This window comes from Ovis aries, chromosome 12 (assembly GCF_016772045.2).
Source record: "Ovis aries strain OAR_USU_Benz2616 breed Rambouillet chromosome 12, ARS-UI_Ramb_v3.0, whole genome shotgun sequence".
NCBI lineage: Eukaryota > Metazoa > Chordata > Mammalia > Artiodactyla > Bovidae > Ovis > Ovis aries.
The window spans coordinates 65667580-65694884 of NC_056065.1; the positions used below are offsets into that span (position 1 = coordinate 65667580).

General features: G+C 36.5%; 1 protein-coding gene across 12 annotated transcripts in view; it reads left to right on the forward strand.

Annotated features, from left to right (window-relative positions):
- The window catches only part of SWT1 (SWT1 RNA endoribonuclease homolog), a 106368-nt gene extending 79446 nt beyond the window's left edge, over window positions 1–26922 (forward strand). For 2 of the 12 annotated variants that reach the window (XM_012187729.5, XM_060396698.1), the window contains 3 exons: window positions 11916–11982; window positions 16580–16644; window positions 22118–26922. In XM_012187729.5, coding sequence (XP_012043119.1) covers window positions 11916–11982; window positions 16580–16644; window positions 22118–22247 — 262 coding nt within the window. In that variant the 3' untranslated portion in view covers window positions 22248–26922. Of the gene's footprint in view, window positions 1–11915; window positions 11986–16579; window positions 16645–18286 lie in introns of those variants that run through there. The other 10 variants (XR_009595865.1, XR_009595864.1, XR_001044138.5 and 7 more) reach the window with 10 other exon arrangements.
- The last annotated feature ends 383 nt before the right edge of the window (window positions 26923–27305 follow it).

Sequence of the window (27305 nt, forward strand, 5' to 3'; positions counted from 1 at the left end):
GGCTGGCCAGGGACTAAACCCATGCCCCCTGCAGTGGAAACGTGGAGTTCTAAACACTGGACTGTCAGGGAAGTCCTGTGATTACTGTCCTTATTTTTAAACATTCAGCAGTTCCTCCAGATTGCTTGGAAATAATTGTAAAAGATTACAAGAAGTGGATGTGATCCTATAAAATAGTTTGTATGAAGTAGAAACATTCTTCAGTCCAGTGTGTTCCATTCAATTAAGGTGTATTTGTTATGCTTCCTTTATATATATAGGCTCAGGGCCTAATGTGGAAGTAACCATCTGTCCTCAAACAAAGCAAAGAAAGTCCAACTTATTTTCAGAACCTTTAATCAGGAATTAAATTTCTTTCATAAATGTGTAATTTTTAAGGAAGTTGCAGACATATTTTATTATAACCTAGGCCAATCCATTTTTCATACCTATGCATTTTCAACTTTCTACTGAAAAGTCACTTAAAATAGAATTCCATGTCTCGAAATTTAATTGCCAATTCTTCAACTTAGGTACTTCTGTACCTAGACAGAATGACTCATGTAGGAAGGTCCCATTGTTTATACACCTATCCCTTGTGGATTTCTACATTCCACCTCAGGTCTACATCTTACCTGGTCTTTCGGGTGGTCAGTTCCTGCTGCGACGATCATTATCTGTCTATACCAACAGAGGTACTAATCTCTCTTCTCGTGCTGAAATATGGAAAATATTCTCTCTTGATTCAACTGAGATACCATTGGACTTTACAGGAGGAACTTCACTCTAAAGCTAATGAACATATGACTAAACAAAAAGAAAAAATTGGCAAAAGGAGTTCAAGAATTCCTTGTTTTAAACCAACCAGAAGATTAGCTTAAAAGAAATTCTGTACTTTGCTGTTTATCTAGTTGATGGTTATTTCCCTTACCTCAGCCCTCATTTCTGGGTCCATTATTTCTAAATCCCAAAACTTACTGGCATACAGAATAATAGTCAATTACTTATTTTGTCTCATGGTTTTAGGGCTTGACTAGACATATGAGGGCAGTTCTTACTGGAGACCTCTTGTGTGGTTGTGGTCAAATAGTGTTTGGAGTCATCTCTAAGGCTGTCTAATCCTGGCTGTCAGCTAGAACACGAACATGTAGCATCTCCATGTAGCCTCAGCTTCCTCCCAAACAGAAGGCTGGTTTCCAAGATCATCCCAAAATATCAGGTGGTCAGTATATTGCTTTTAATGACATTGCCTCAAATTATATGTTACCCTTATTGTCGTAGACCTGGAGGGGGCACCACCATAGACCCTACCTATTGATAGGAAGAGAAACGTCAATGTTAGCGTTATAAGAAGAAACATAAGGGATGAAGCAAAATTTTCAGCAGTTCTTTTACCAAAGATCTGTTAGTGGTAAATGCTCTCATTCTGACTGAAAGTGTTGTTTCGCTTTCGTTATTGATTACTGTTTAACTGTGTGTAGGTTGTAGGTTGACAGTTATTTTCCCTAGGCACTTTGAAGATATAATTTCATTATCTTATATCTTCTTGAAAATAGGTTGTCAGCTGTCAGCAGAAGGGTTTTTAAGAAGCTGTTACCTTATCTGTTCCTCTGCAAGATAAGCTCAAGAACTTGTTAGTCTGTTACAACAGTTTCTGTTATAACCTATGGGTTCAGGGAGGGTTTCACTATCACACCCACTTTATACATTGGAAAGTAGGATCACAGGGATAATGTCATTGCCATAGGGATAATGTCATATGCCTAATGTCATATGGTTTATACTTAGCAGAATGACCTATTGAAATTGGTCTTGGTCTAGAGAACTCACTTCTAAATACCCTAAACTTTCTGACTGAAAAACTTAAAGTCAGTTATATTCAAGGGATATTTTTTTAGTTGGTTTCATAAAACTTTAAAAAATTTCTAAATTTAATTGAAAAGAATGTTGGGACTTCCCTGATGGTCCAGTGGTTAAGACTCAGTTCTCCCAAAGCATGGGGCCCCAGTTCGATCCCTGGTGAGGGAACCAAGATTGTATATGCCTCACAAGGTGGCCTAAAAAAGAATATTAAATGACTGACAAAAGTACAAAATATCTTTGCCTTAGAAGTCAATTCACTTTCTTCCTCTGTTTTTCTAAATTTGCCTTTTTCTACCTTTTATTTTTCTGAGAGGAGAATGAATCTGCTTGGTTGAAATGAGTATCCCCAAAAGATTTCTATTGGTAGATGGTCTTGTCCCAAGAGACAATTTTTAACAAATGAAACAACTGGGGTAATAAAAGCAGGAAAGAAAACTGTGTCTGAGGTGATACTGCTGACAGTCAACATCACGTAATTTGGAAGAGTGAAGACCTGTCTTAAAGCTTGAATAAAAATTTCCGTCTTATGGACTGGACTAGGTCAAGATGAACTTAGCATCCATGTACCAATACATTGGGGCTTCCCTGGTGCTCAGACAGTGAAGAATCTGCCTGCTGATGCAGGAGATCAAGGAAACCTGGGTTTGATCCTTGGGTCGGGAAGATCCCTAGAGAAGGAAATGGCTCCCCACTCCAGTATTCTTGCCTGGAGAATTCCATGGACAGAGGAGCCTGGTGGGCTATAGTCCATGGGGTCCCAAAGAGTTGGACATGACTGAGCAACTAACACACACACATAAACACACACACACACACACACACACACACACAGACCCAATGTGTTGGGTCATTCATAGGGGAAAAAATAGATAAACTGGTTGTTTTGATGCATTTAAAAATAAATGATTTGCTTAAGATTTTACTTTCTAATGGATTGATTGTGTAACTTGGAAATGCCTTAGAATTTACAAAGCATAGTTGGATTGGAAACAGTATTTCTAAGATTGAGAGGAGAAAGGAAAACAATGACTGTTTATTTTAGAGGATGAGTACACATGGTACCTTAGGTAGTACCAGAGGGATAATAGAGATATATGAAACTATCTTTAAGCCCAAGGGGCAAATGTGACGCTAGAAATTTAAGGTGAACACCCACAAGAAAGAAGCCTGGGACACACTGGAAATTAGTAGGAAACAAAGGACAAAGGAAGAAACAGGATGAGAAGATCTAAGACATTTTTCTTTAAACAGTGTTAGAGTGCTTATGCTTTTTTAATTTGGCTAGTGCCTGTGTAGCCAGCATGGATTAACCCAGGTTAATATGCAGATCTGTAAAAGCAGACTGAAGGTGAATTACCAGAAAGACTGAAAAGTTTAAGAGACTTGGCAGCACAGATATCTGGGAATTCCCTGGTGGTTCAGTGGTTAGGACTCAGCACTTGCACTGCCACAACCCAGGTTTGATCCCTGGTAGGGGAACTTATATTCTTGGAGCCATTTGGTGCAGCCAAATTAAAAGAAAAAGAAGAAAGGAGTTTCAAAAGAGAAGGAATCTTTAATAATCTCGTGTTTTACCAATAGGCCAAAAAAAAAACCTGTCCATTAGATTGAGCAACATAGAAGTCATTGGTGAATTTATTGGTGTTAATTTCATAAAAGTGTAGGGGCAGATTTTAATTATCAGTCGACCAAGGGGACTTTGAGATAAAGACTAGAAACAGCAGAAGGACATCATGTAACTGTAGGAGATCACAAAGCCAAGGGAAGAGATTGTGTTTGAAATTTCCTTGAGAAAACAATGGGTCAAGTGAGTATAAAAGTTAGATAATGTCAGTATAAATGTTTCTTAGATAATATGTGAAAAGATAAAGCCATTCATAATAAATAAACTCAGAGTTACAGCAAAAAAAGTAATTTTGTAATAATAATACATGAAGTTATTCTTAACCCTTTCACTACAGTAATTCTTAAATCTTCCAGTTTCTCAGAAAGGCCTTTTTGCTAAAGTTTCCCTTCTTAAAAGTAAAATCATGCAGTTTTTGTCCTTTTGTGACAGGCTTATTTCACTTACTGCAATGTTTTCAAAGTTCATCCTTGTTGGTCGCCTGTGTCAGAATTTCCTTCTTAAAGCTCAGTAAGTGTTAGTTGCTCAGTCGTGTCCGACTCTGCAACCCCATGGACTGTAGCCCACCAGGCTCCTCTGTCGTGGAATTCTCCAGGCAAGAATACTGGAGTGGATAGCCATTCCCTCCTCCAGGGGATCCTCCCAACACCCAGGGATAGGGCCTGGGTCTCCTGCGTTGCAGGCAGATTCTTTACTGTCTGAGCACCAGGAAAGTGTATATACCACATTTTGTTTATCCATTGATTTTTAAATTTATGTATTTTAATTGGAGGTTAATTATTATACCGTATTGTGATGGCTTTGCCACACATCAGCATGAGTCAGCCACAGGTACACATGCGTCCCTTCATCCTGGATCCCCCTCCCACCTCCCTCCGCATCCCATCCCTCTGGGTGGTCCCAGAGCACTGACTTCCGGTGCCCTGCTTCTTGCATCAAACTTGACACCGGTCATCTATTTTACATATGGTAATGCTCATGTTTGATGAGCACTTAGGTTGCTTTTGCTGTTTGGCCCTTATGAGTATTACTGCTGTGAACGTGGACATACAGATATCTCTGTGAGTCCCTGCTTTTGATTCTTTTGGAGGTATATCTAGAAGTTGAATTGCTGGATTATGTGTTAATTCTATTTTTAATTTTGTTGAGGAACCACATACTGTTTTCCATAGCAGTTATACCATTTTACATTCTCACCAGTGGTGGGTGCGCTAGGATTCCGTTTTCTCCACATCCTCATCAATTCCTGTTATTTTCTGTTTGTTTTTTTTAATTTTTTTAGTAGTCATCCTAATGGGTGTGAGGTGTTATCTTGTGATTTGGTTTGTCTTCTTTTCATAAAAAGTCTAATGCATTTTAAAAGCTCTTTCAATCTTGATTAGTTAAATGTATGTATTACAACTTTTTTACTCTTCACATATTTTCCTCAGAATTATTCCAAATAGAACATTTCTCTCATATTTTTGATCTTTTATAAACAATCTCTTTATTATAGGGAGATGTGCTTATAGTAAGGCAGTAGTAAAACTGTGTCACAGCCCTGATTGCACATATTGAAATCGTCCAGCAGTAAATGGAACCTCAGGCATATCTTTCTTTCCCTCTTGGCTCTTATCTTGGCTCTCCTCCTTCCTTTTGATCTAGAGAGATCTTATTTGCCATGTTACAATGGAAAGATAGTAAGTACCTGGTAATGAGGTGGGATTAATCAGCTAGGAAATAACATTCATAAGATATTAGGAGTAATTATGATTGTTATACAGATTTAACTGCAGTATCTGGTCTTATAGTGGGCATCATACTCTTCAAAGACTTAGTTGTGAAGACTTAGTTAAGCCTGATAGGGGTCTCAGCACTAACTAGAAGAGGAATGAGCTAGTTTGTCATACTTCTGGCCCCTTGTAGTATGTTGTTAGAGCTAAGCCTAGAATTGGCCTCCAGCAACACCATCTCAAGTAGTAAGATTACTTTTTAGCAGGAAATACAATGCCATGAAGCAAAGCAAATAAAGTAGTTGTTTTGCAATAAACTACTCAGTCAGTTCCACATCAGTCTCACATTCTGGGAAGTGGTCCATCTTGCTCCTAATCTTGAGATCTGTGGCTCCTCAAAGCTGAGCCAACAGTATTTAGGATGTCAGCTGTATTCATTTGCTAGGGCTGCCATAAGGAAATGTACAGACTTGGGTAGCATAAACAACTGGAATTTGCTTCCTTATAGTTTTGAAGGCTGAATCAAGCAATGCTGGCTGGGTTAGTATCCTCAGAGGCCTCTTTCCTTGTCTTGCAAATGACTCTAAAGGAAAAACAGAATATAATTTATTTTGTTTAAATTTGTTTAAGTTGTTTAACTTTATTTATTTTTTATCATTTTTAACTACATATGGTGTTCTTTTAAAACCTGAGACTGATGTATATCTCCTACTTACATAGATGATTTCACCAAATTAACTATAGAAAAAATGATTTTAATTTTGCTTATAGTAAAGGACTCCAAAAAACATACTCTTTTAAGATCCAAGACTTTTTTCCCCTGGTGAGTATGTCCTCATTGTTGATTTGATAAATTTTCACTCAGTTTATCAGTGATACTGCTTAAATTCATCAGCAGCAAAATTCAGTTTGCATGTCTCTGTATCAAAATAAGAGGAACATGGCTGGAGCTAGAGATTATCATACTAAGTGAAACAAGTCAGACAGATAAAGGCAATTATTTTGAAGAAAAAGAACAGAGCTCAAGGATCAAAATAATCTGAAGTTGAATCCTCATTCCATCCGTTTACTAACTCTGTCACCTAGATAGGTTAATTAACCTTTTTATATTTGTTTCCTAATCTAGAAAATGGAGTTGATAATAGTTGCTTTGTTAAATTGCAGAAGTTAAAGGAGATAGCATTTGTTCCCTTTCTGGCACTGGTTAGATGCTCAGTAGTATCCTCAATAATAATGTTGATTCACAGTAAAAAATAAGCCTAAAGTTGGTTATTAGCTTTGGAGAATGTACAATGAGTTTTTAAAATAATGCTATAAACAAACATTTCTACTTTGTTTTAATTAACTTTTTTATTGTGGTAAAATACACATAGCGTTACCATTGTTAAGTGTTCTTAAAAATGTATTAGGGCTTGCCTGGTGGCTCAGTGGTAACCAGTCTGCCTGCAGTGCAGGAAATGAGGGTTCAATACCTGGGTGGGGAAGATCCCCTGGAAATGGAAATGGCAACCCACTCCAGTCGGTATCCTTTCTTGGGAGATCCCATGGACAGAGAAGCCTGGCGGGCTACAGTCCATGGGGTCGGGAAGGGTTAGACACAACTGGGTGCACATGTGCATGAACGTGTTAATGGAGTATTAAATGCATCCATATTGTTGTGTAACCAGCACCACATCCATAACCATAACTCTTTTCATCTTGTATAACTGAAACTGTTTCCATTAAATATAGTAACTTCTCATTTCTTCTTCCTCCCAGCCCTTGGCAGCACCTGATGCCTGTCTATAATTTTGATTGCTCTAGGTATATACACAAAAGAATTGAAAATAATGTCTGGTTATCAAGCAAAGGGCTTGCTGCCCAAATTTGCATATAAGCCAATACTATTGCACCAGCTTTTGAGAAGAGAAAGGGCTTTATTGTGAGGTTTAACTGTCAAGGAAACAAGGAGGCGTGGCTCTCAATTCTGTCTCTTCATTCTGGGGTTTGGTTGAATGTTCATGAAGTAGAAGAAGAGGGTTGGTTTGCAGAAGCCCTGGAGGGGCAGGTATCCAAGGCAGGGATGTGGAGCCTGTCCATTTGTGGTGAGGTTAGGTTCAGCAGCTTCAGAACCAGATCTTCCTGCACCATGGACCCTGCACAGGGCTCTGGTCACATCTGGCCCTTTCGTTCCGGGGAGGGGGGAAACTTTGGTTCTGGGTGTTACTTGAGGTCAAATTTTTCTCTTCTGAGCATGCTTTGGGTGCATGACTTGTGGTTTTGTTCTGTTTGTCTCTGAAAAACAGCTCAGTATCTTGTTAGAAACAGGATAGGGCCAGTTTGGGCTGGTTCTGCAATTATAGTCTCAAAGAGATATTTACATACCTATGTTCATAGCAGCATGAGCCACAGTAAGTAAAAAGTGAAAGTAATTCTTATCCGTCAACAGATAAATAGATAAGCAAAATGAGGTATGTACATACAATGGAATATTATTTAGCCTTACAAAGGAAAGGAATTCTGACAGATGCTACGACATGGATAAACCCTGAGTAGCATGGATGAACAGTGAGCTGAGTAAAATAAGTCATATAATTACTTTTTAAGCTTATTTTTAATGTTCTTCAAACATGAAAAAACTATTTAGAATATTATATCAATGTTAAACTGCCTTGCCAGCAGGGAACATAATTTATTCAGTTCTGTGGGATGTAAGTTTTGATCTATAAATATCCATGAATATGCTGCGTCTTCTTTTGAATTTCTAGAGTTAGATATTAAACTTGAATATTCTAGACTTATTTCCCCACTCCTGAGTCTGATGCTTTACTTTTTCTATCTAGGAGGAAAGTTTTATTTGAATTTTAAAAATCCTTATTTAAAAATTAGTCCATTTTAATACATTATTTGATTTTTAATTTTAGTCAGATTATTTTATTAACTTTTAAAAATTTTTGAGTGGCATACTCTTTTTTTCTTTAATGAGATGGGTAGATATTTATCTACTATTGGATGAGATGGAAATGAAGTTTGTTTAATTCAGATGAGCATGCTGCTTACTTAATGTTAATTGCTCATCGATAGAGAACTCAAAGTGCTTATGTGGTTAAGAGTTAGAACTTCTAGTGAATGTTGGTTCTGCTACTGACTTCCTTTGTGGCTTTGAGAAAGATCTAACAACTACAAAGATTTAGTGTTGGAAAGTACACAAAATAGTTTGCCAGAAGCATTTGTTAAAAGGCAAATTAACCGGGTGACTATTTCATACAGAGTCTTTTGGACTCTGTGGGAGAGGGAGAGGGTAGGATGATTTGGGAGAATGGCATTGAAACATGTATAATATCATATATGAAACCAATCACCAGTCCAGGTTCGATGCATGATACTGGATGCTTGGGGCTGGTGCGCTGGGACGACCCAGAGGGATGGTATGGGGAGGGAGGAGGGAGTGGGGTTCAGGATGGGGAACATGTGTACATCTGTGGCAGATTCATGTTGATATATGGCAAAACCAATACAATATTGTAAAGTAATTAAGCTCCAATTAAATAAATTTATATTAAAAACTAATAAAATAAAAGACTATTTCATTTGATTTCATAAAATCACTTAATACAAGAAATTGTAAGGGTTATTTATTAGTGGATAAAAACATGGGGTCCAGAGTCAAACTAATAGAGATTTAGGTACCTACCAACACTCTGTCTTGGGCAAGTGTTTTACAACCCTAAACCTTGGTTTCTACATCTGAAAACTGGTTTTCATAGTAGCAGCAGCAGCAGCAATATTTGTTTACATGTGCCAGGAATTCTGCTAAACATCTCAATTTTAGACATATTATTTTATTTGCTTCATATAATAACCTTATTCAGTAAGTGCTACTTTCTCCTCATTTCACAGATGGGGAGCTGGGGTACAGAAAAGTAGGTAACGTGATTAACTTGGTTTGTAAATAATCTTCTAGCTGCAGATTAAATCCTGCTTCAATCTGTTCCCCAATTCTGATTCCAAAATTCTAAAGTAAAATTTTGTGATTATAACAACTTGAGGATAGGCAGCCATGTCTTCTAATTTTTTTATATTATGTAGCTCTTAGTATCATATACATTTGAGAGTATAGTATATATTTGATATGTATTTATTGATTGTTAGGAATTTCTCTTAGAAAACATGTAGATATATTTATAAAAAAAGAATGGCCACTTTCTCTAAGGGCTAGTTCTTTCTATTATTCTTTTTAAAAGTTGCCATTGAAGGGTAATTTTAGGACTTTCATTCTAAGACTCTTTTGTCTTCATGCTGGTATTTTTTAAAAACAAATAAGAAAGCTATAGAGAAGGCTGACCTCTCAAGAATTTGTGTGTGGGGAATTACTTAAGACATGAAAGTCCATAAACCATTTTTCTCCATTTCATTTTTTTGTGTATTTTCAACAAACTGTACTTCCAGTTAGTAAAAGATGGCAATTTTTGTTTATACCAGGCCAAATTCCATTCTCATAAACTCAGAGTTCATTGGCCTTATGAAAGTCTAAAAGCCCTAATTGAGTATATTTTAATAAAGATTATCTGCTCAATTTGGGGCTCAGTTTACCTCAGAACATTTTTTAAGAGTAGCATTTAAGAGTGGTAGGTTTCATAATAAATCCTACAACGTATATCCTTGTTTTTAAAAATAGCATTATAATTTTATTCTAATTATATCAGTAATACATCTGTGAATGATGCTGACATCTCAGTAACCCTTTCCTCGTTACAAGGTAATTCTGTGATATTTTGTCAAATAGTCAAGTATTTAAGTTTGTACAATGTAGATCATTGTACATTTCAGTAAATTCATTTATAAAATCATTGAATTGTTAAAGTGAGTGAATTTTATGGTATGTAAACTGTACCTCAGTAAAACTGTTAAAAAATAAAACCATGCCAGGAGTTGACAATTTTTTCAATTTTTTGCTAATTGGAAAACTAGGATGATGTAATTATTTTCTTTATTTCATACTGTGGCTATGCTTTGTTGCTATAGGTAAATAACTGATTTACCTAAAACTAATTTTTTTGTGAAGTATTTCAGGACAGAGAAATGTTTACTTTATTCTCTGGCAAAGAGAAAATATAAGCTTGAAATTTATAAGATTCTTTTATAAAACATTGTTTCATTTATTTTTTTAACTCGCTTTTATGGACAGTTTGGATTATTTCCAAAATTATAAAAAAGAATGGGTGTAAATTATTCCACATTACTGATTGTTTGTTTACACTAGGTTACAAAATTGGAACACATTATTTTTTCCATTGCTTTTATAAAACATTGGTTTAACTTATCTATATAGCTTTGTTCTCATTTTAAAAAACAAAGTACTTATGGACCCTTTCCAATGTATTTATTGTCTGCTTTTTCTTTCTTTGGGGTTTTGATATCATTTCTATTTTAAAATTACTTATTGGGAGAGTAACTTTTTCCATGAAACTTATTTTTAGGAAGATTTTTGTATGTTCTTAAAGATATTCTGTATGTGTCTTCTCCAAAGGAGTATGATCCATTTAAAAATTTGACTATATCCTGAAAAATTATTTTATGTAAGCTATCTTGCAAGTCTAATAAGGGCCAACTTTTTTAAAGATCTAATTAAGATGTTATTGAGGTCAGTTAACTAATATTTGACAACATCGAGCATTGGTGAGGATGTGAGGACCTAGAGACATTGTTGTTGTAATTAAAAGGCACTTGGAATTTAAGAATTAATTGGGGTGGCTTGATTTCTCATTAGTTAAATCATCATGCACTTTATTCTGTGGCTTGAAACTATTAGACATTAGATGATCATAGTTGTCATTGTTACTGTTTTGTATGTACCAATATATAGTGCTTGCTGTTCTATCAGACACTGTCATCAAGACTTTACTTATAGTAACTTGTTTAATTCTCACTATGATCCTATGAAGTAAAGACTACTACTTTGCTTGTTTAACAGATAAGGAAAATAAGTCACACAGAACTCACTCAAAAACACAGATCGCCAGGTAGACATTGCTCTTAACCATTTTACCATAATATGAGGACTGCTTTCCTTTTCTTTTTTAAAAGAAACAAAAGATTCTTCATCTTGAAAGAATTAAAAAGTACTTAGTGTAAAAAAATGAGAATTAATACTTTACTGCTAGAAGGATGAGTGTTATTTCCAATGACTGACAGAGCCTGATTACTGATGCTTTTTCTTAGATTGTTAGGCAGTTAGTTCAAACAGTATCATTTGAATTTAGTCACATAATCTTTATTAGTATTTTTTAATGTGTATGGTAGTTTATATCACTTGTCTATTTGCATTGGTTGCACATTTTTGTGGGAAATCTTTATCTGCTGCTTAAAAGATATGGAGTGTAAATATACTTTGCATTTCCATCTAACTTTTGAAAAATCTGTGTCATTGTAACTCAAAATGTGAACTATAATTTCACATAAGAATTCTAATAGTTGTTGATTAACTGATGACATATTAATATAAGTAAATAAAAATATTTTAATAAATTGATATTTCATATCAATAGATATTTGTTGAAGTAAGTGCATGGTTTATAACTTTAGTTGATAAATAAAACCCAAAAAAGGTTGTAAACATTTTAATAAGCTTATTATACATACTGAGAATAAGGTATCTCTCAGTATGAATATGTTTTGGGAGAAAAGTTCAAGCTATAGTTTTGTTTTTTTCTTAAATCAATTCATTCCCCCTCCTTTGTTTATATTTTATTTTTTAGGATTTTGGCCCCCAACAGTAATTATCAGGATATTGAGACCCTCTATAACTTCCTAATCAAGTATGAGGTAGGAAAAATATTTTTAAATGTTTATCATATTTCCATTATAATCAAGTTTTAGTATAAACAGAGGTGTTCTAAAATGGAATGCTATTTGATTACTGTTTACTTTAAATTCTTAAATGCCACCAAAGTTTGCCAGCGACATTCATTTTTTGTCTTTCATTCTCTTAAGGAAGCACATGTAGTAGAGCCCTATACTAATGCCACATGGAATTGTCTCCCATCAAGGATGCTGTTGGTATGCTGGATAGGTCATTTCTTCAGTGTGGAACGTTGCAGGATTTTTCAACATCTCTTATTCTCAGATACTAAATGCCAGTACTCTCTCAGTCATTGTGACAACCAAAAATACCCTCCCACCGCACCCAACTCGTATACCCAGATGGCCCGTATGGAGGAAGAACCACCTCCGGTTGAGCACCACTGATTACTGAAAACGAAAGCTATAATTTAGTTTTCTCCATAGCAGCAGCATAGACCCTGGAATTAAAGCTCTGATGAGGCTCCAGTGTATTTTGTAAATTAATCTGCATGCTTTTCTTATCCTTGTTGATCCAAGGAAAGTATTCTGTTGATCTTCAGTTTTGTTTGCCTACAGTTCTTTGCCCATGTGCCCATATATTCTTTCTTTTTGAGGGTGTGTGTGTTGAATTTTTAAAAACACTCTAAATATAGGAATATGACATATTCAGGTGTCACTTTTCTTGTGAAGTTGAACATCTTTATAGGTACTCCTTTGCTTTTATACCTGATTAGCTCTTCAACTTTTTTTTTTTTAATTTAAAAATTCTTTTAGTTTGGCTCTGCTGGATCTTTGGTGATGTGCAAGGGCTTTCTCTAGTTGTGATGCCCAGGCTTCTCATTGCGGTGGCTTCTCTTGTTACAGAGCATGGGCTGTAGAGCACAGGCTCAGTAGTTGAGGCTCATGGGCTTAGTTGCTCCAAAGCATGTGGAATCTTCCTGGAGCAGGGATCAAACCCGTGTACCCTGCACTGGCAGATGGATTCTTAACCACTGGACCACCAAGGAAGTCCTCTGTAACTTTTTTATGCCACATCTTATATTAAGAATCTAGTGTTGAAGAACACGGACTCTGAAGTCAAACTAGTCATGTTCAAATGTTGGTTCTGCCGCCAGTTAAGTGTATAATCTTAGAAGAGTTATCTGATTGTCCTTGTCTCAGTTGCCTCATCTTATAATGGGAATAACATAAGTAGATAAACTACAGCTATTCTTTAAATAAGACTAAATAACTTAATATATGTAAAGTGCTCCAAACAGTACCAGGCACAAAGTAAGTGTTCAGTAAGTGTTACTTCTCTTATTTAAGGAATGAATGGTGTTTATATGTACCTTTTAAAAGTTACCCTTAATATGTTCAGTTCAGTTCAGTTGCTCAGTTGTGTCCATCTCTGTGACCCCATGGACTGCAGCACGCTAGGCTTTGCTATCCAGAAACTCCCAGAGCTTATTCAGACTCATGGCCATTGAGTCGGTGATGCCATCCAACCATCTCATCCTCTGTTGTCCCCTTCTCCTCCTGCCTTCAGTCTTTTCCAGTATCAGGGTCTTTTCCAAGGAGGCTGAAGTATTAGAGTTTCAGTTTCCAGCATCAGTCCTTCCAAAGAATATTCAGGACTGATTTCCTTTACGATTGACTGGTTGGATCTCCTTGCAGTCCAAGGGACTCTCAAGAGTCTTCTCCAACACCACAGTTCTCAACGCTGTATAACCACATTATGTGATTATTAAGATAATTTCCTCTTTTGAGATGATGTGATGAAATAATAATTTCATCATACTTTCTGAATTTCAATCCAATAAAAATTTATTTGGAAAAACAATGGGACAATTTTAAAATCACATCCTGGAAAAATCTGATATATAGGTCTTTGGGGGGTTTAGTGCTTTCTGTTGCTGAGAGCATTGGGAGAAAATACCCAATTTGTTATTTATAAGAATATGTGGATCTGAGTCCCAGATTTTTAAAGTTATTTCTATTAGCAGGACTTCATCCCCAATACCAATTATTACATTGGATGTATTTGTCTCATAAGCAGTGATAGGGACAATCTAAAATTTTTAAGATGTTTGGCTGTCACTATACTTAAACCTTTGCTTCCTGATCTTGATTTTTTTAAGAATTAAGAATAATATGACCGTTTCTCATATTTGGCACTCACTGTTAATAGTACAACTAGGAATTGATGACACCAATTCCATTTTACAACCATAACTCTTAATGTTTACTGACAGGGGTATCTTTCAGTTGTTTTCTGGGAATTAAAATTGTACACTTAAGCACAGAAATGATACTTAATAGTGTAATTTAAACATCCCAATATGACTAATTTAAAATATCTTGTACCAAAACTAATGAAGATAGTGAAATGACATATTTCCAGCTAGAGCCTGTGAGTATGTCATGAATCTGTGCTTTAGTGTTCCTTTGTTAGTAGATTCACTGCCGACTTTAGAAGTCATCTGCTATAACCTGGAGCCACATCACCCCAGCCACGTTCTGGGAGAAGGGTCTAAATAGATGTGGGTGATTGTTTTCAAAACTACAGATAAATCAGATAGTTGGTTTTTTTGTTTCCTAAAAATCTGCTAATGGCTTCAAGAACTTTTTTGTATTTATATTATGTCAAGTTCAAAATCAGTTCTTCAGCTGATTTTTCTCAACAGTTGATAGAGAATAGATTATTCCTCTTATCTTATGATCAAAGATCTGCAGTGTTGACTGCCGACATTTGCTGGCCTAAGTCTGGAAACATTTATAGGTCCCAGCATGTTGGGGCAATAGTGAAAATATCAAAGGCCCTTGAGATCATCAGGGCAGAACATATAGAAAAATAGGAATTGAACTGGTTGATAAGTTAGCTCTAAATGTATATCTTAAAACATTTTTAGAAGATTATTTTAATAAAAATTATAAAGTACCTAAAAATTAATCATGGTAAATCATATACCACTTTCTTAAATCATTAAATAGTAAATATTATGTATAATTAAATGACATTTTCAGCAAAAATTGAGGATTATATATATTTCAAATTTATGTTTAAAAACTATGTGTTTTTAACTTGTAGTGAATGCAACATTTTCTATACAGATATGTTGAATTTGTTGTGAAAATACTGAAAGAAGCTCATGGAACTTTTGCAAATAAGCAATACCCTAAACTCTACAGGAGACTTTCATGATATAAATCTTTAAAGTAGTGTTAATTAAGTCAATGTAGGAACAAAAATTTTTCCTCATCAAAAATGCATATGCTAATAATAACACAAGTATTTTTAAAAGTAAAGTGAATAGAAGATAGTTTCATTTAGTTTCCCTTCACTAATTCATAATTTCTAGAAAGTTAGACACCATGTTATTTCTTGACTAATCCAGGGCTAAGGGCTTAGTCGCTTCAGTCATGTCTGACTCTTTGCGACCCTATGGACTATAGCCCCCCTCAGGCTCCTCTGTCCATGGGATTTTCCAGGCAAGAATACTGGAGTTGGTAGGCATTTCCTTCTCCAGAGGGTCTTCCTGACTGAAGGATTGAACACCTGGCTCTTATGTTTCCTGCATTGGCAGACGGGTTCTTTACCACTAGTGCCATCTGGGAAGCCCCCCTTGAGTCATCTGATAAAAAGAATTTACTTCTACAAATTTCCAGAGTCTTCCTTGCAACATAAATAAAATACTGCCTAAATCAGTGGTAAGCCTCAAGAAATACAGGAAATACAGGATTCCTTCACTGTGTTCTCCACATGTGCCACAAAAAGTTTTTGTATGATGAAGGACTTTTATTTTTACAGTATTATAAATTATGAATTATAATAGATATTTATAAACTTAAACATATTCATTTAAATATGTAGACATTGATAGTCGGAAAAACACATTTATTTAGAAAGTGTCTATAAATCATCCATTTCCCAAAACAGATTTTTCCACACAGTTCATTACCTTAGTGTTTAAAGTTATTCAGTAATAACTTTCAGAAGGGTCAACCATAGTATTCAAATGTTGTTAGATTTGACTACTTTTTCTTTCAGCTTGAATTATTTCTAATGTTCATGAAATAAACAAGATGTGGCTGATTCTGCTTACAACAGTCTACCTGTATGACCCAAATCTACTATAGCTTTAGGTATAGGTGTTAAATGTTAACAATTTATATACTTTTCCAAGAAAATAAATATTAAGTATATTAGAGCTAGGCTAATTGATGCATGAAATCTGCTGATAAGAGCCAGCATAGTAGAATTTAGTGTTGCATGTATTATACATGTTTTTTTTCTGTCCATTTGATCTCTAAAGTGATCATCTGCTTTGTTGGGAGTCCCACAGATCCCAGGACGATCTCACTTCTTTTGGTTCTGTTAACAGATTAAGTTGTAACAATAGGACTAATATTTTTACACATAGTTCAGTGTTAAGTGTTATGTTCACTGAACTTCTAATTATTATTATTTAGTCCTTTTTATGCAAAAGCTAAAAACTTGACATTCTCCTCCTTCAGAATATGAGCCATTCTAATTGTTCTCTCACCTTTCATTTGACTTAATATGCATTTTTAATAGCTATATCTTGATTCTTTTCAGGTAAATAAAAATGTCAAATTTACTGCCCAGGAACTATATGATTGTGTTTCACAGGCTGAGTATCGGTAAGTCATATATGTATGTGTAGTCATATATATATATGTATGTAGATACATCAGAGTAACATGCTCTTGCCATGTGTAGCACTAACTTGGTGGTGGTGAAGGGTTCTTTTTATGTCTTCACTATACTATGATTTCTTTTTAGCTTTTATAAATATGAAATAGTTCATACATATAAAAAAACTGTGTGTATATATATATGCACATAGCAAGTTTAATTTTTAAAGTAAATTCTCAAGTTTAGATGTGTCAAGGCTCTTTTATATTTTTCAAAAATATTGAAGACCCACCCCTAAGAGCTTTTGCTTATGTGGGTTTTATCTATCTATAGAAATTAGAATTGAGAAATTTCTAATATTTATTCATTTAAATAGGCCGTGTACAGTTTTCTCTGTTCATCTGGCATTTTCCACTAATGAAATCATATATAAGAAAATAGGAAATTTTTGTTGTGCTCAGATTGTTCTTTAATGTTTCAATGCTGTTACAATAAATTGTGTTCAAAACAAGAACTGTAGCAGAACGGACTGGATTCTCACTGCTGTGTAATATGCCACTGTATCACTTAACCAGTTTATTTGCCATTTATAATTTGCAGATATATTTGTATAGCTACAGAACTGTATGAGTAGACACAATGACAAAGTTAACTATCAAGGTGGCTCTACTGGTAAAACTCTAGATTGATAAATATGTTTGATGATATCAAGACACTAGAACTGATACACAAATGTTATCAGGCAGCATAACTGAAAATTCACTCATTCACTAGATTAACATAATTTTTCTAAGAAAATCTGAAGCCAGTTAGGCATGCATCATCTGTCATAGCTAAGGATGAAAATGATTTCTTACCCTAATCTTCAGACTACCAATTAATCAGTTTATGTTCTTATTCATGGGCTTCCGTGGTGGCTCAGTGGTAAAGAATCCATCAGCCATTGTAGGAGACATGGGTTCAATCCCTGGGTCGGGAAAATCCCCTGGAGAAGGAAATGGCAAACTACTCCAGTATTCTTGCCTGGAGAACTCCATGGACAGAGGAGTCTGGTGGGCTACAGTCCATGGGATAACAAAAGAGTCAGACATGACTCAGCAGCTAAACAACAATCAACAACTCTTACTTACAGATTGTTACAGATAATCTGCATTTAAAGGTTTGTATACTTGAGATTTGGATCAAAAATATAATGTCTTCCAGTCTTGGCAATATTTTTGAAGGTGTATAAAGCTCTGTATATAACTTGGAAGGCAGAGTCCCTTATAGGATGGTTCCATTCAAATGTCTAAAATTATTTTGACTTCAGCTTACTGTTTAAATATTTGGGAAGTTTTTTTGGTTTATTTTGTTTTGGAGAGGGAAAGGATGCAAGTGTCAAACTTAAATGTTCAAAGTTAAAGTAGTTGTACCTATTTTTCTCTTTGTTTTCGTTGCACTTACAATGCCAAGAATTTGAACTATGATAGTAATTAATAAGCTCCCTCTTATTAATCCTGAAAGGATGATTTTAAAGAGAAGTCCAATATGTCTAATATCTTGAATGCATTGGAAAATGACAGTTGCTGTTCAAGTGGGCTTTTAAAGTTAATAGCTTTTAGATTTGTTACTCTGTTGTTTTTTTAAAATTATTTGCTATATTTTCAGTGAATGGTACCTCCCATATGAACCTCTGGTATACTCCACAGCTCACAGTTTTCAAGTAAGTTGCCAGAAGACAGAGGTTCTTTTTGTTTCAATAGTTCATACTAGACGCAGAGCCAAACGCAATAGATGAGAGGTAGCGAAGCTTCCCTGTGACTCAGAAGTGAAAACGGAAGAATGATTTAACTTCACTATATTAAGAAAAACAATTACTTAGAATGTCTGACTTTGGTAATCTTTGTTTTTGATTTGTGATGTGTTAGTTGTGAAGGAAGAGGCTGTTGATGTGTCAACATCAAATTTATTGCAATACGGAAGAAATTAAGTAGCTCAAGAAGAAAACTATTTTATAGGTTCTGATAAGGCAGGTAATTAAGGTTTCATATTGAAAGTGGCTTGGACCAAAATTTGAATTCCATGACATAGCAGAACCTTGGTGTTTCTGTGTATACATCAGTTAGTGTTTGCTCTCTTCTGTAGTGTGTAGATTCTTTGTCCTAGCTTTTGCTCTTGCCAGTGGGGTCTGAGCACTGCTTACCCTGAGCAGATGAGGAGTTTGCTCAGAAAATCCAGGATGGTAAATTAATAAGATTATCAAATAAATTACTAAATAAATATCTTGTGTGATATCCTCTATTGATACATATATGAAAAATAAATTAGGAATAGTGTTTAATTAACTTTGCTTGACCTATAAATTCTTGACAGAATGTTCTGGCATGTTTACAAGACAATGCACAATTGTGCATTTTTTCTGTGTGAAATGCACATTAGTTTGTGACATCAGCTCCTTCAAGTACCTGGTATATCTAAATAATATGCTGCCTAAGGCACGAGCAACTGAACTGAACTGAACTGAAGGCACGAATATCAGGAACAACTTTGTTTTCCTTATGGCAAGAGCTTTCCGGAATTACTGCTTTCTGAACTCCAGGGATCAGCTCTGTGGTAGGATCACATTAGAGCTCTGGTTCTCTGAAGTGTGGTTCCTGGAGCTGAGTGTTAGCACCATCTGGGAACTTGCAAGAAATGTACTCTAATACTCCAGCCCAGACCTTCTGAATCAAAAACTGTTTATATACTGTTGTTATATGTACTACATTGTATTCCATTTTCCCTTTACTTGAGATGCACATTGCAAGTGTTTAAAAACATTAAGAGAGCTGTAAAGCAATATCCATTGTACTCTTTTTCTTGTACCTAGAAAGGATTTTGGAAAAAATATTAGAGGTAGGGCACTTCAATTTACCACTGCCATGCCACTTTGACAAAATTAGCTATTGAAATGAATCAGATAACTGCTGCAGTTATTTTTTTATTGATTTGATCAAATTTCTGCTTATTTTGACCCATCTGAGATTTGGTCAAAGTTAGTTTCAGATTCATAATAGGATGATTTAGAAAATCAGTGGCAGTTCTGTAGAAATTTCATGAACAGTACAGAATTGCAGAACTAGAAGCAATCTCCGGTCTTTAGCTTTGTTCCAGAAAGGATTAGGAGTTGGGATTGTTTAGTTTGGCAAAGAAATAGGACCACCTGTAAGGGACATAAAATATCTGTACTGTTGGAGGAAACAGGGATAACAACTTCTTGTTTTGTTTTAATTTAGGCAAACAGCTTATAGATTTTTTTTTAAGCCCAATGTAAAGAAAGAACTTTCTAGCAATTAAGAGATATCAGAATAGGTAATAGGCTTTCTCTCAGTTGTAAATGTCTCATCAGCGAGAGGTGAAAGCCAAGGTGAGATAAGTCATTGGAGATGCTACAGAGCAGTAGGCAAAGGTGTTAAGGTAAGCAGTGTCTAATATTCTGCTATTCTGCTTCTAATCCATTGGGGAAAGGAACTCAGAAATTCCTATCATCATAGTCTGGTATTGGCCAAACACGATACTAGAAAAACATCTGATACTTTCCTCAGCAGCAATGACAACTTGATGCAGGAGAGCAAAATCTGTGGCTGATAATCCATTGTCAGAATGCTGCCTCACACAAAGGAACCACATGCCACCAGGATGAAAAGAGGGCATAGAGCTCACCTCTTAACTAGGAGAGGAGGGGAAAAGAGAAGAAATAAGAAAACACACTGAAACAGATGTAAAGTCTAGTTACTAAAAGAGTTTTTTTCCACATGTAGAATAAGTAATCAAGAACAGGAATAGGGACCTACCCTTTTAATTTCATTTTTAAGTTTATAGGAAAACATTTTACATCTCTCCTATTTTGGATCTCTTAGAGTCTTCCAAAAATCATTTTCTGAGTAGTTGTAAAGAACTGGCAAGAACATAACACTGATTTTAAGCACTCTAAATATAGGAAATAGGTCTAGAGTAATAGAATCAAAAGTCAGGTTTGAATCAGCCTCACTACATGTTTTCAGGAAGTGAGGTCTCTCCAAAAATACAGTGTATTTACTTTGCTGCCATTGTTAGCTCTCATCCTATTCCTTCAGTTCTGATTCACTTCTTTTCCCTTTGTGCCCTGCCTCGGGGGATTCATGGGTGAGGGAGGAAGGGTAGTGTGCAAAGGTAGCAAGGAGTCCTTCCCAATACCCTGGAGGTGGCTCAGAGCAGTCTTAGAAACCAGAGAAGTAATAGCAGTGTCCATGCTGCTTAGTTGCTCAGTTGTGCCTGACTCTTTGTGGCCATTTGGACAGACTCCTCTGTCCGTGGGATTTTTCAGGCAAGAATACTAAAGTGGATCGCCATTTCCTCCTCCAGGGGATCTTCCCAACCCAGGGATCGAACCTGCATCTCCTGAGTCTTCTGCATTCAGGCAGATTGTTTACCCACTGAGCCACTGGAGGCTTCCCAATAACCGTGTAACTTGCATAATAAAAATAACTGCTGTTTTCTGACGCAGTACTGGATACTGGGTATTCTTTGTGAACTTATGCAGACGACCTCTCAGTAGATTTAAATCGGTTTTCAGGGGATTTGAACTCCCGACACCATGTATAATGAGTTGGTGCTCTAACTGATGACTCAGTGATCCCACAGTTAATAGGCCTCTTGTCAGCTTTTGAGATTCACCTAAGCTTAATGTTAGATACAGTTGTGAGTAGTTGGGACAAATATCAGGCATTTACTACCCCTTCCTCACTTCTGGTTGAGAGTAGTTAACTAGTATTCATTTGTTAATGGCTAAGTGATCGATTCTCTTTAAGAGTCGAAGCTGTCAACTTCCTGCTCCCTGTCCAGTGTCTGTTCCTGCCTGGAGGTGTGTCCTATTAGAATCCACTAGTCTTGCTGTCCTTTAACTCCCAAACCAAATAAAACAAAAATATGTGATCTACTCTACAGTGTCCTTATTGGCAGCAGGTCTTCCTTGGAAACCTTTATTCATGAACTCAGTAATATCCTCAAGATTGTCTCCATGATGACTAAGAATTGTGTTACTAAGTTATTTATCCTGCCAAGTTATTTGGTTCATTGGAAGGACTGATGCTGAAGCTGAAACTCCAATACTTTGGCCAGCCACCTGATGCAAAGAACAAACTCATTTGAAAAGACCCTGATGCTGGGAAAGATTGAAGGTGGGAGGAGAAGGGAACAACAGAGGATGAGATAGTTGGATGGCATCACCGACTCAGTGGACATGAGTTTGAGCAAACTCCAGGAGTTGGTGATGGACAGGGAGGCCTGGCATGCTGCAGTCCATGGGGTCACAAAGAGTCAGACACGACTGAACGACTGAAGAAACCATTTCTCTAGGCATTTTTACTCTCAAATATCAAATAATATATTCCCAATCCCAGTGTTCTCCTTTTGTAGTGAGATTTTTTCATTTATCTGGCTGACTGTCTTGTAGTCGTGTAACGTCTCTTTATCCTCTAGGGAAAAGTTAACCGTTGGATGCCGCCAGCTGACTGAGATGGAATACACCATGCAGCAGTGCAATGCCTCTGTCTATATGGAGGCCAGAAACAGGGGATGGCGTGAAGACATGCTCAACGATAGGACCTAAGTGCCGATTTGTAACTTAGAAGGAACTGCATTTGTCTTCAGGAACAACAGAGTACTTTTCAACCTTTTGCGCCAAACCTGAGAGACTTAGAAGAAATCTCATAGGTATAGAAAGATGATTGCCTAATACTGACAATCTCATTGAGCTTCTATTGCATCCATTGTGGAATAAATCGTGGACTCGACTCTTCAGAAGTTGACCTTACCTCCCTACCTCTACTCCTAATACTGAGCCAATGTGACTAACGAAAGGAGAGCCATCTTTTTGGACGTCTTAGGGCAAAAGCCACTGTGGCATCTGAGGAAGGCCAGGGACCCAGCATTAGCATCTCCCTCAACCCAAATACGGGTTGGTGACCAGAGACACTTTGAAACCTCAAGAAAGAATTAGGACATGGCCATGCGCATCGTATTCCACAGGAGAAATCTACCCTGGGCTGTTTCTGATCAGACTGTCTTCCATGCAGACCTGGTGAAGTGATCACATCCCTTTAACTTCCCCCAAGGTAAGGGAAGTAGAACTTTTAGTTCAGCTCCACCTTGCTACAGTAGCCTCTTCTCTTCCCTGGGCGTGTCGCTCTTCAGAAAGTTTCCAATGGGAAGAACAGGGAGATCTCTCTACTCAGTTTTCAGATGTGAAGCAGCGTGGATTTATGGGATCAGGTGGCAGTGGCTGATGTTTGCCCCTAGTTAAACCAAGTGTTTAATTGACTTATTTCGTTATACCGTAAGTTGGAAATCCTTGTTTACTAAAGTATAGTATGCTGTTGTTAATACATTTGAGAAAATCTGATTTAGTATTCTATTATAAATGTTAATTTATTTTTTAAAGCAATAAATTATTTTTAGTGATTTTGCTTTTCACCTTCCAAATTTTGTTTCTGAATTATGTACAGGTATGACTATAAAAGGGACCCTCTGATAGAAGAGAATTATGTGGAGTGCTCACTACCAGGAAGAAGGATCTGATGAGCTTTGTTTGCATAGAAAGCCACACCTCCTCCCAGGAGCTCAAAGTGCCCTCAGGGAAATGAGCCCTTGTAGAAGCAGCTTCCAAAGCATCTCTGCTGTCTGCCTCTTTCCTTTTCCTTTCTCAGGAGCCAAGAAAGCATCCCCTCCTCTTAACAAAAGAACTTTCATCAGATTTTTCTTCCTCAACTACTTCTAGTTATTATTGGGTTTTACTCTGTTTGGGGTTTTTTTTTGGTGGTGGTGGCTCTCAGTTTGCAGGATCTTAGTTCCCCAACCAGGATTAAACCCAGGGTCATGCCATGGACTCCGTGGAACTCCCTGCTCTGCTTCATTACCTCCCTTTTTTCCTTTTATCTTATTAATATGTTATACTTTTTAGGAAGTTTCTTTTCACTCTGATTGACTTATTTCACCCTATACATGTGGATTTTAATTTTATCCTAGTCTTTGTGTCTTACACTTTCTGCATTGTCAGTTTCCAGCCTTTTATTATAAGATGTGTTTTCTTCTTTCTAGTCTTATTTTTATCTTTGGCTACATTCTTTAAAAAATTTTTAGTGTTTGTTTCTTTGAAATGTCAGATCTTTTTTTTGTTGTTGCCTTTTCCTGATTTTAAACTTCCTGCTTTTTTTCCCTAATAGTCCATTGCAGGAGTTGAGGGTTTCTTTTCCTTCTGTCCCCCCTTTTTTTTTTTCTGGGTCTCCTCTCTGGATTGGAATAAGTTAGTTGACGTAATTAATGATCATTTAAGCACTCCCTTGCACAGAACATAAATTTGTTTTGATAGGAGATTATCAGATCTTTAGAGCTTCAGGTTTTAAAATCTCCATTCAGTATGGATAGCTATTGTATTTTGTTTGAGGGGACTGATGAAGAAAATCCCATGAGGGGAAGAGCTCTCTGCGTAATGCCTTGCCTTAAGAGAGGAGCTGTGTTAACTTCCTGAGACGCAATACTCAAGGATTATTCCAGTAGAGTTCATGGAACCATTTTACACCAACCTTTCCTAGCTTACTTCCACAAGATCATCTATTTCCTTCTAGGAAGGACCTGGTTTGAATCCTCTGGTTTGCAGCTGCCGTAGCTCTTCCAGCATCCTGAGCCAAAGAAAAGTTGGCTCAAGAACGTTGTGTCCTACTGGGTCTTCTTGTTAGGACCTGCAGTGGGCAATTGGAACTGTACAGGGTGGAACCTCTCAGATGGGTTCATTTCACTTTCCTGTCATTGTCTTTGCCTGTCATATGAAAGACAGGGGACACAAGACCAACCTGAAACTTTATTTCCTTGATCTTTTGGCCATCATCTTAAAAACAGAAGTCCTTTCACCCTTTCAAGGTTGACCCACTATTTAGTGTCTTGGTCTCCCTTAGACCTCCCTGGTGGCTCAGATGGTAAAGCATCTGCTTACAGTGTGGGAGACCCAGGTTCGATCCCTGGGTTGAGAAGATCCTCTGGAGAAGGAAATGGCAACCCACTCTAGTACTCTTGCCTGGAAAATCCCATGGACAGAGGAGCCTGGTAGGCTACAGTCCGTGGGGTCACAGAGTCAGACACGAATGAGTTCGTATTCCTGATGTGACATCTCCTCAAGTTCACCTACCTTTTGGAGCCTTTTAGCTCCTACTGACTCATCCCATGAGTTGGAATGCATTTACCTTTTTTTCTAAGAGGGAATGTACCTGACTATTGAATAATGAAATGCATCTTCCAGTGAGGGATGCTGCCACCCATACTCCTTTTCTGATTCAGATTGGATCAGATCGGACTGACAGCCCATTCTCTACCTAGTTAGTGGCTCCTTAGGCTATTCGGCCAAAAAAACCAAAAAAACCCACTCCAGGGAAAACAAGCAGCTGCATGAGCATGAGCAGAATCTATAGCTGTGAACCAAGAAAAGAAGGTGGTAAGACATTCAGATCTCAGGTACCACCAAGGCTCAGTATTCCTAACTACAATCTAAACTTGTCTCCTAGCCTGTGCAACTCATTGTAGACTAAAGGTTGTAGGCAAAACTACATTAATTCGGGACATAACCCTTGCATGGCCAGAGAGAATGAATGGTTCCATGATGTGATTTCTAGTCAGGTAAAATACTAACATGTCCTAGCCTTTTGTAAGAAGCCCTTTCTTTTAAAGGTTTGGTTAAGCTAGAAAGACAGAACCTTTCCAAGTGTACAATTTTTAGTTTTGTCAGACACTATCACACAGCAGCTCACCTGTTTTAGGAGTATCAACTGCTCCTTAAAATTCCGTGGTGCCTTTTTGTAGCCAACTCCCATCCCCACCTCAGGAAGCCTCTGATGTCTCCTGTCCATGTAGTTCTTTTCTGGAATGCTCTGTAAATGGAGGCTTTTCACTTAGCATGAGGCTTCTGAGGATTTGTTCGTGTTTTATCTTGTTTTTATTCCTTAGTATTTCATTGTATGGATGTACCTGTCTATCCATTCACCAACTGGAAGGATATTTGAGTTTTCAGATTTTGGTGATTATGAATAAAACTATTATACTCATACATAGGTTTCTCTAAGAACATGTTTTCATTTCACTTGGATAAATACTTAGGAATAGGGCTACTGTCTCATAGAATATTTAACTTTATAAGAAACTCTCAAACTTTCCAAAGTATATCATTTCGCTTTTTACATTTTCCTAATGATCAATGGTAGTAAGCACATTTTCATGTTATTATTAGATTCCATTTATCAGTGTCTTTTTCCAAACCTTTTGTAGGATGTTTCCGTTTGTCTCTTAAATTTTTCTGATTCATTAAAATTTGGTATTCTGTGTTCATCTTTTTCTAAGCTAAAATTATATTAGTCCCATTATTCTAAGCAATGTTTTGCCGTCTATTCAGACATATGCCCTTTTTAGATTCTTATATTCCTACAAGATATCAACCCTAGATATACCCAGCTTAATAACTGAACTTTGCTTCTCACCCTTATTCAAACCCTTAATAGAGTACTGAGCTTCTAATAGAGAAGCCTAAATCTTTTGTTAGCTATTGTGCTAGTACAAGAAGCCGTGACACACACTTGAGCACATCCCGCTCTGTATCTCCTGTACTTACTGTTCAGTTATCAGTATTACTCGTCTTTAAGACTCTTGAGAAACTTCTGGTCTTTTATGAAGAAAACTGGTACTTTAGTTATTTAACCTTCAGATGATTTATTCAGTGGGTCTCCTGCTAACAGGCCCAAATTTGTGTGGCCTGGCCTTACTTAAGTATATGAGATTCATATATTGATATTTCCTTGTTTTCTCAGTGAGAGACTCTTCAAATTTTTTGAAACAAAGCAAGATACAAAAAATACTAATACTATGGAGACTGTTTTCTGTGACTCACAGTCTTGTAACTATAAGTGTGGAGATGGTGGTAATGTCCTATGTCTCCTTTGCCTACCCCCTTAAAACTTGATAGGATTTTTACAGATTATAGGGTATACTTGCCGTTCAATCACTAAGTCGTGTCTGACTCTTTGTGACCCCCATGAACTGCAGCATGCCGGGCCTCCCTGTCCCTCGCTAGCAAGGATTCTTGCACTAATCACATTCCTAAATTCTCTTCCCTAATAAAATATGATTATGTAAGGAATTCTACATGTTGAAAATGGTAAAATATGTAAAACTGTATACCTAGAGGCCAAATATCAAAGCCCTATCCTTGAAAATCACAATAAAAGAAAATTCATACTTGAGTATAATCAATTGTTTTGTTAATTCAAACAGGTATTTTATAGTTTTTGCTACTGTTTTAGGAATCGGGTATGTTTCATACATTATTACGATTGAGACTGGTTATTAACCAATATCATTTCTAAACTACTCGGAAACCGACACTGGCAAAAAACAAAAACAAATTCTTTAACTTACACTGAAGCTATGCCATTTTCTCCTTATCTTAAAAACAAAACAAAACAAAACAAAAACCACCTTTTAAGTGCAGATAAACAGGAACAACTGGTCAATGAGCACTTTTTTTTCCCCTTTATGGAAACTTCTTATATTCAAAATATACTTAAAGAACATAATTTTAGCTACAGTGGCATCAATGGTAATATGATAAAACTTTGACCAAAATATTCCC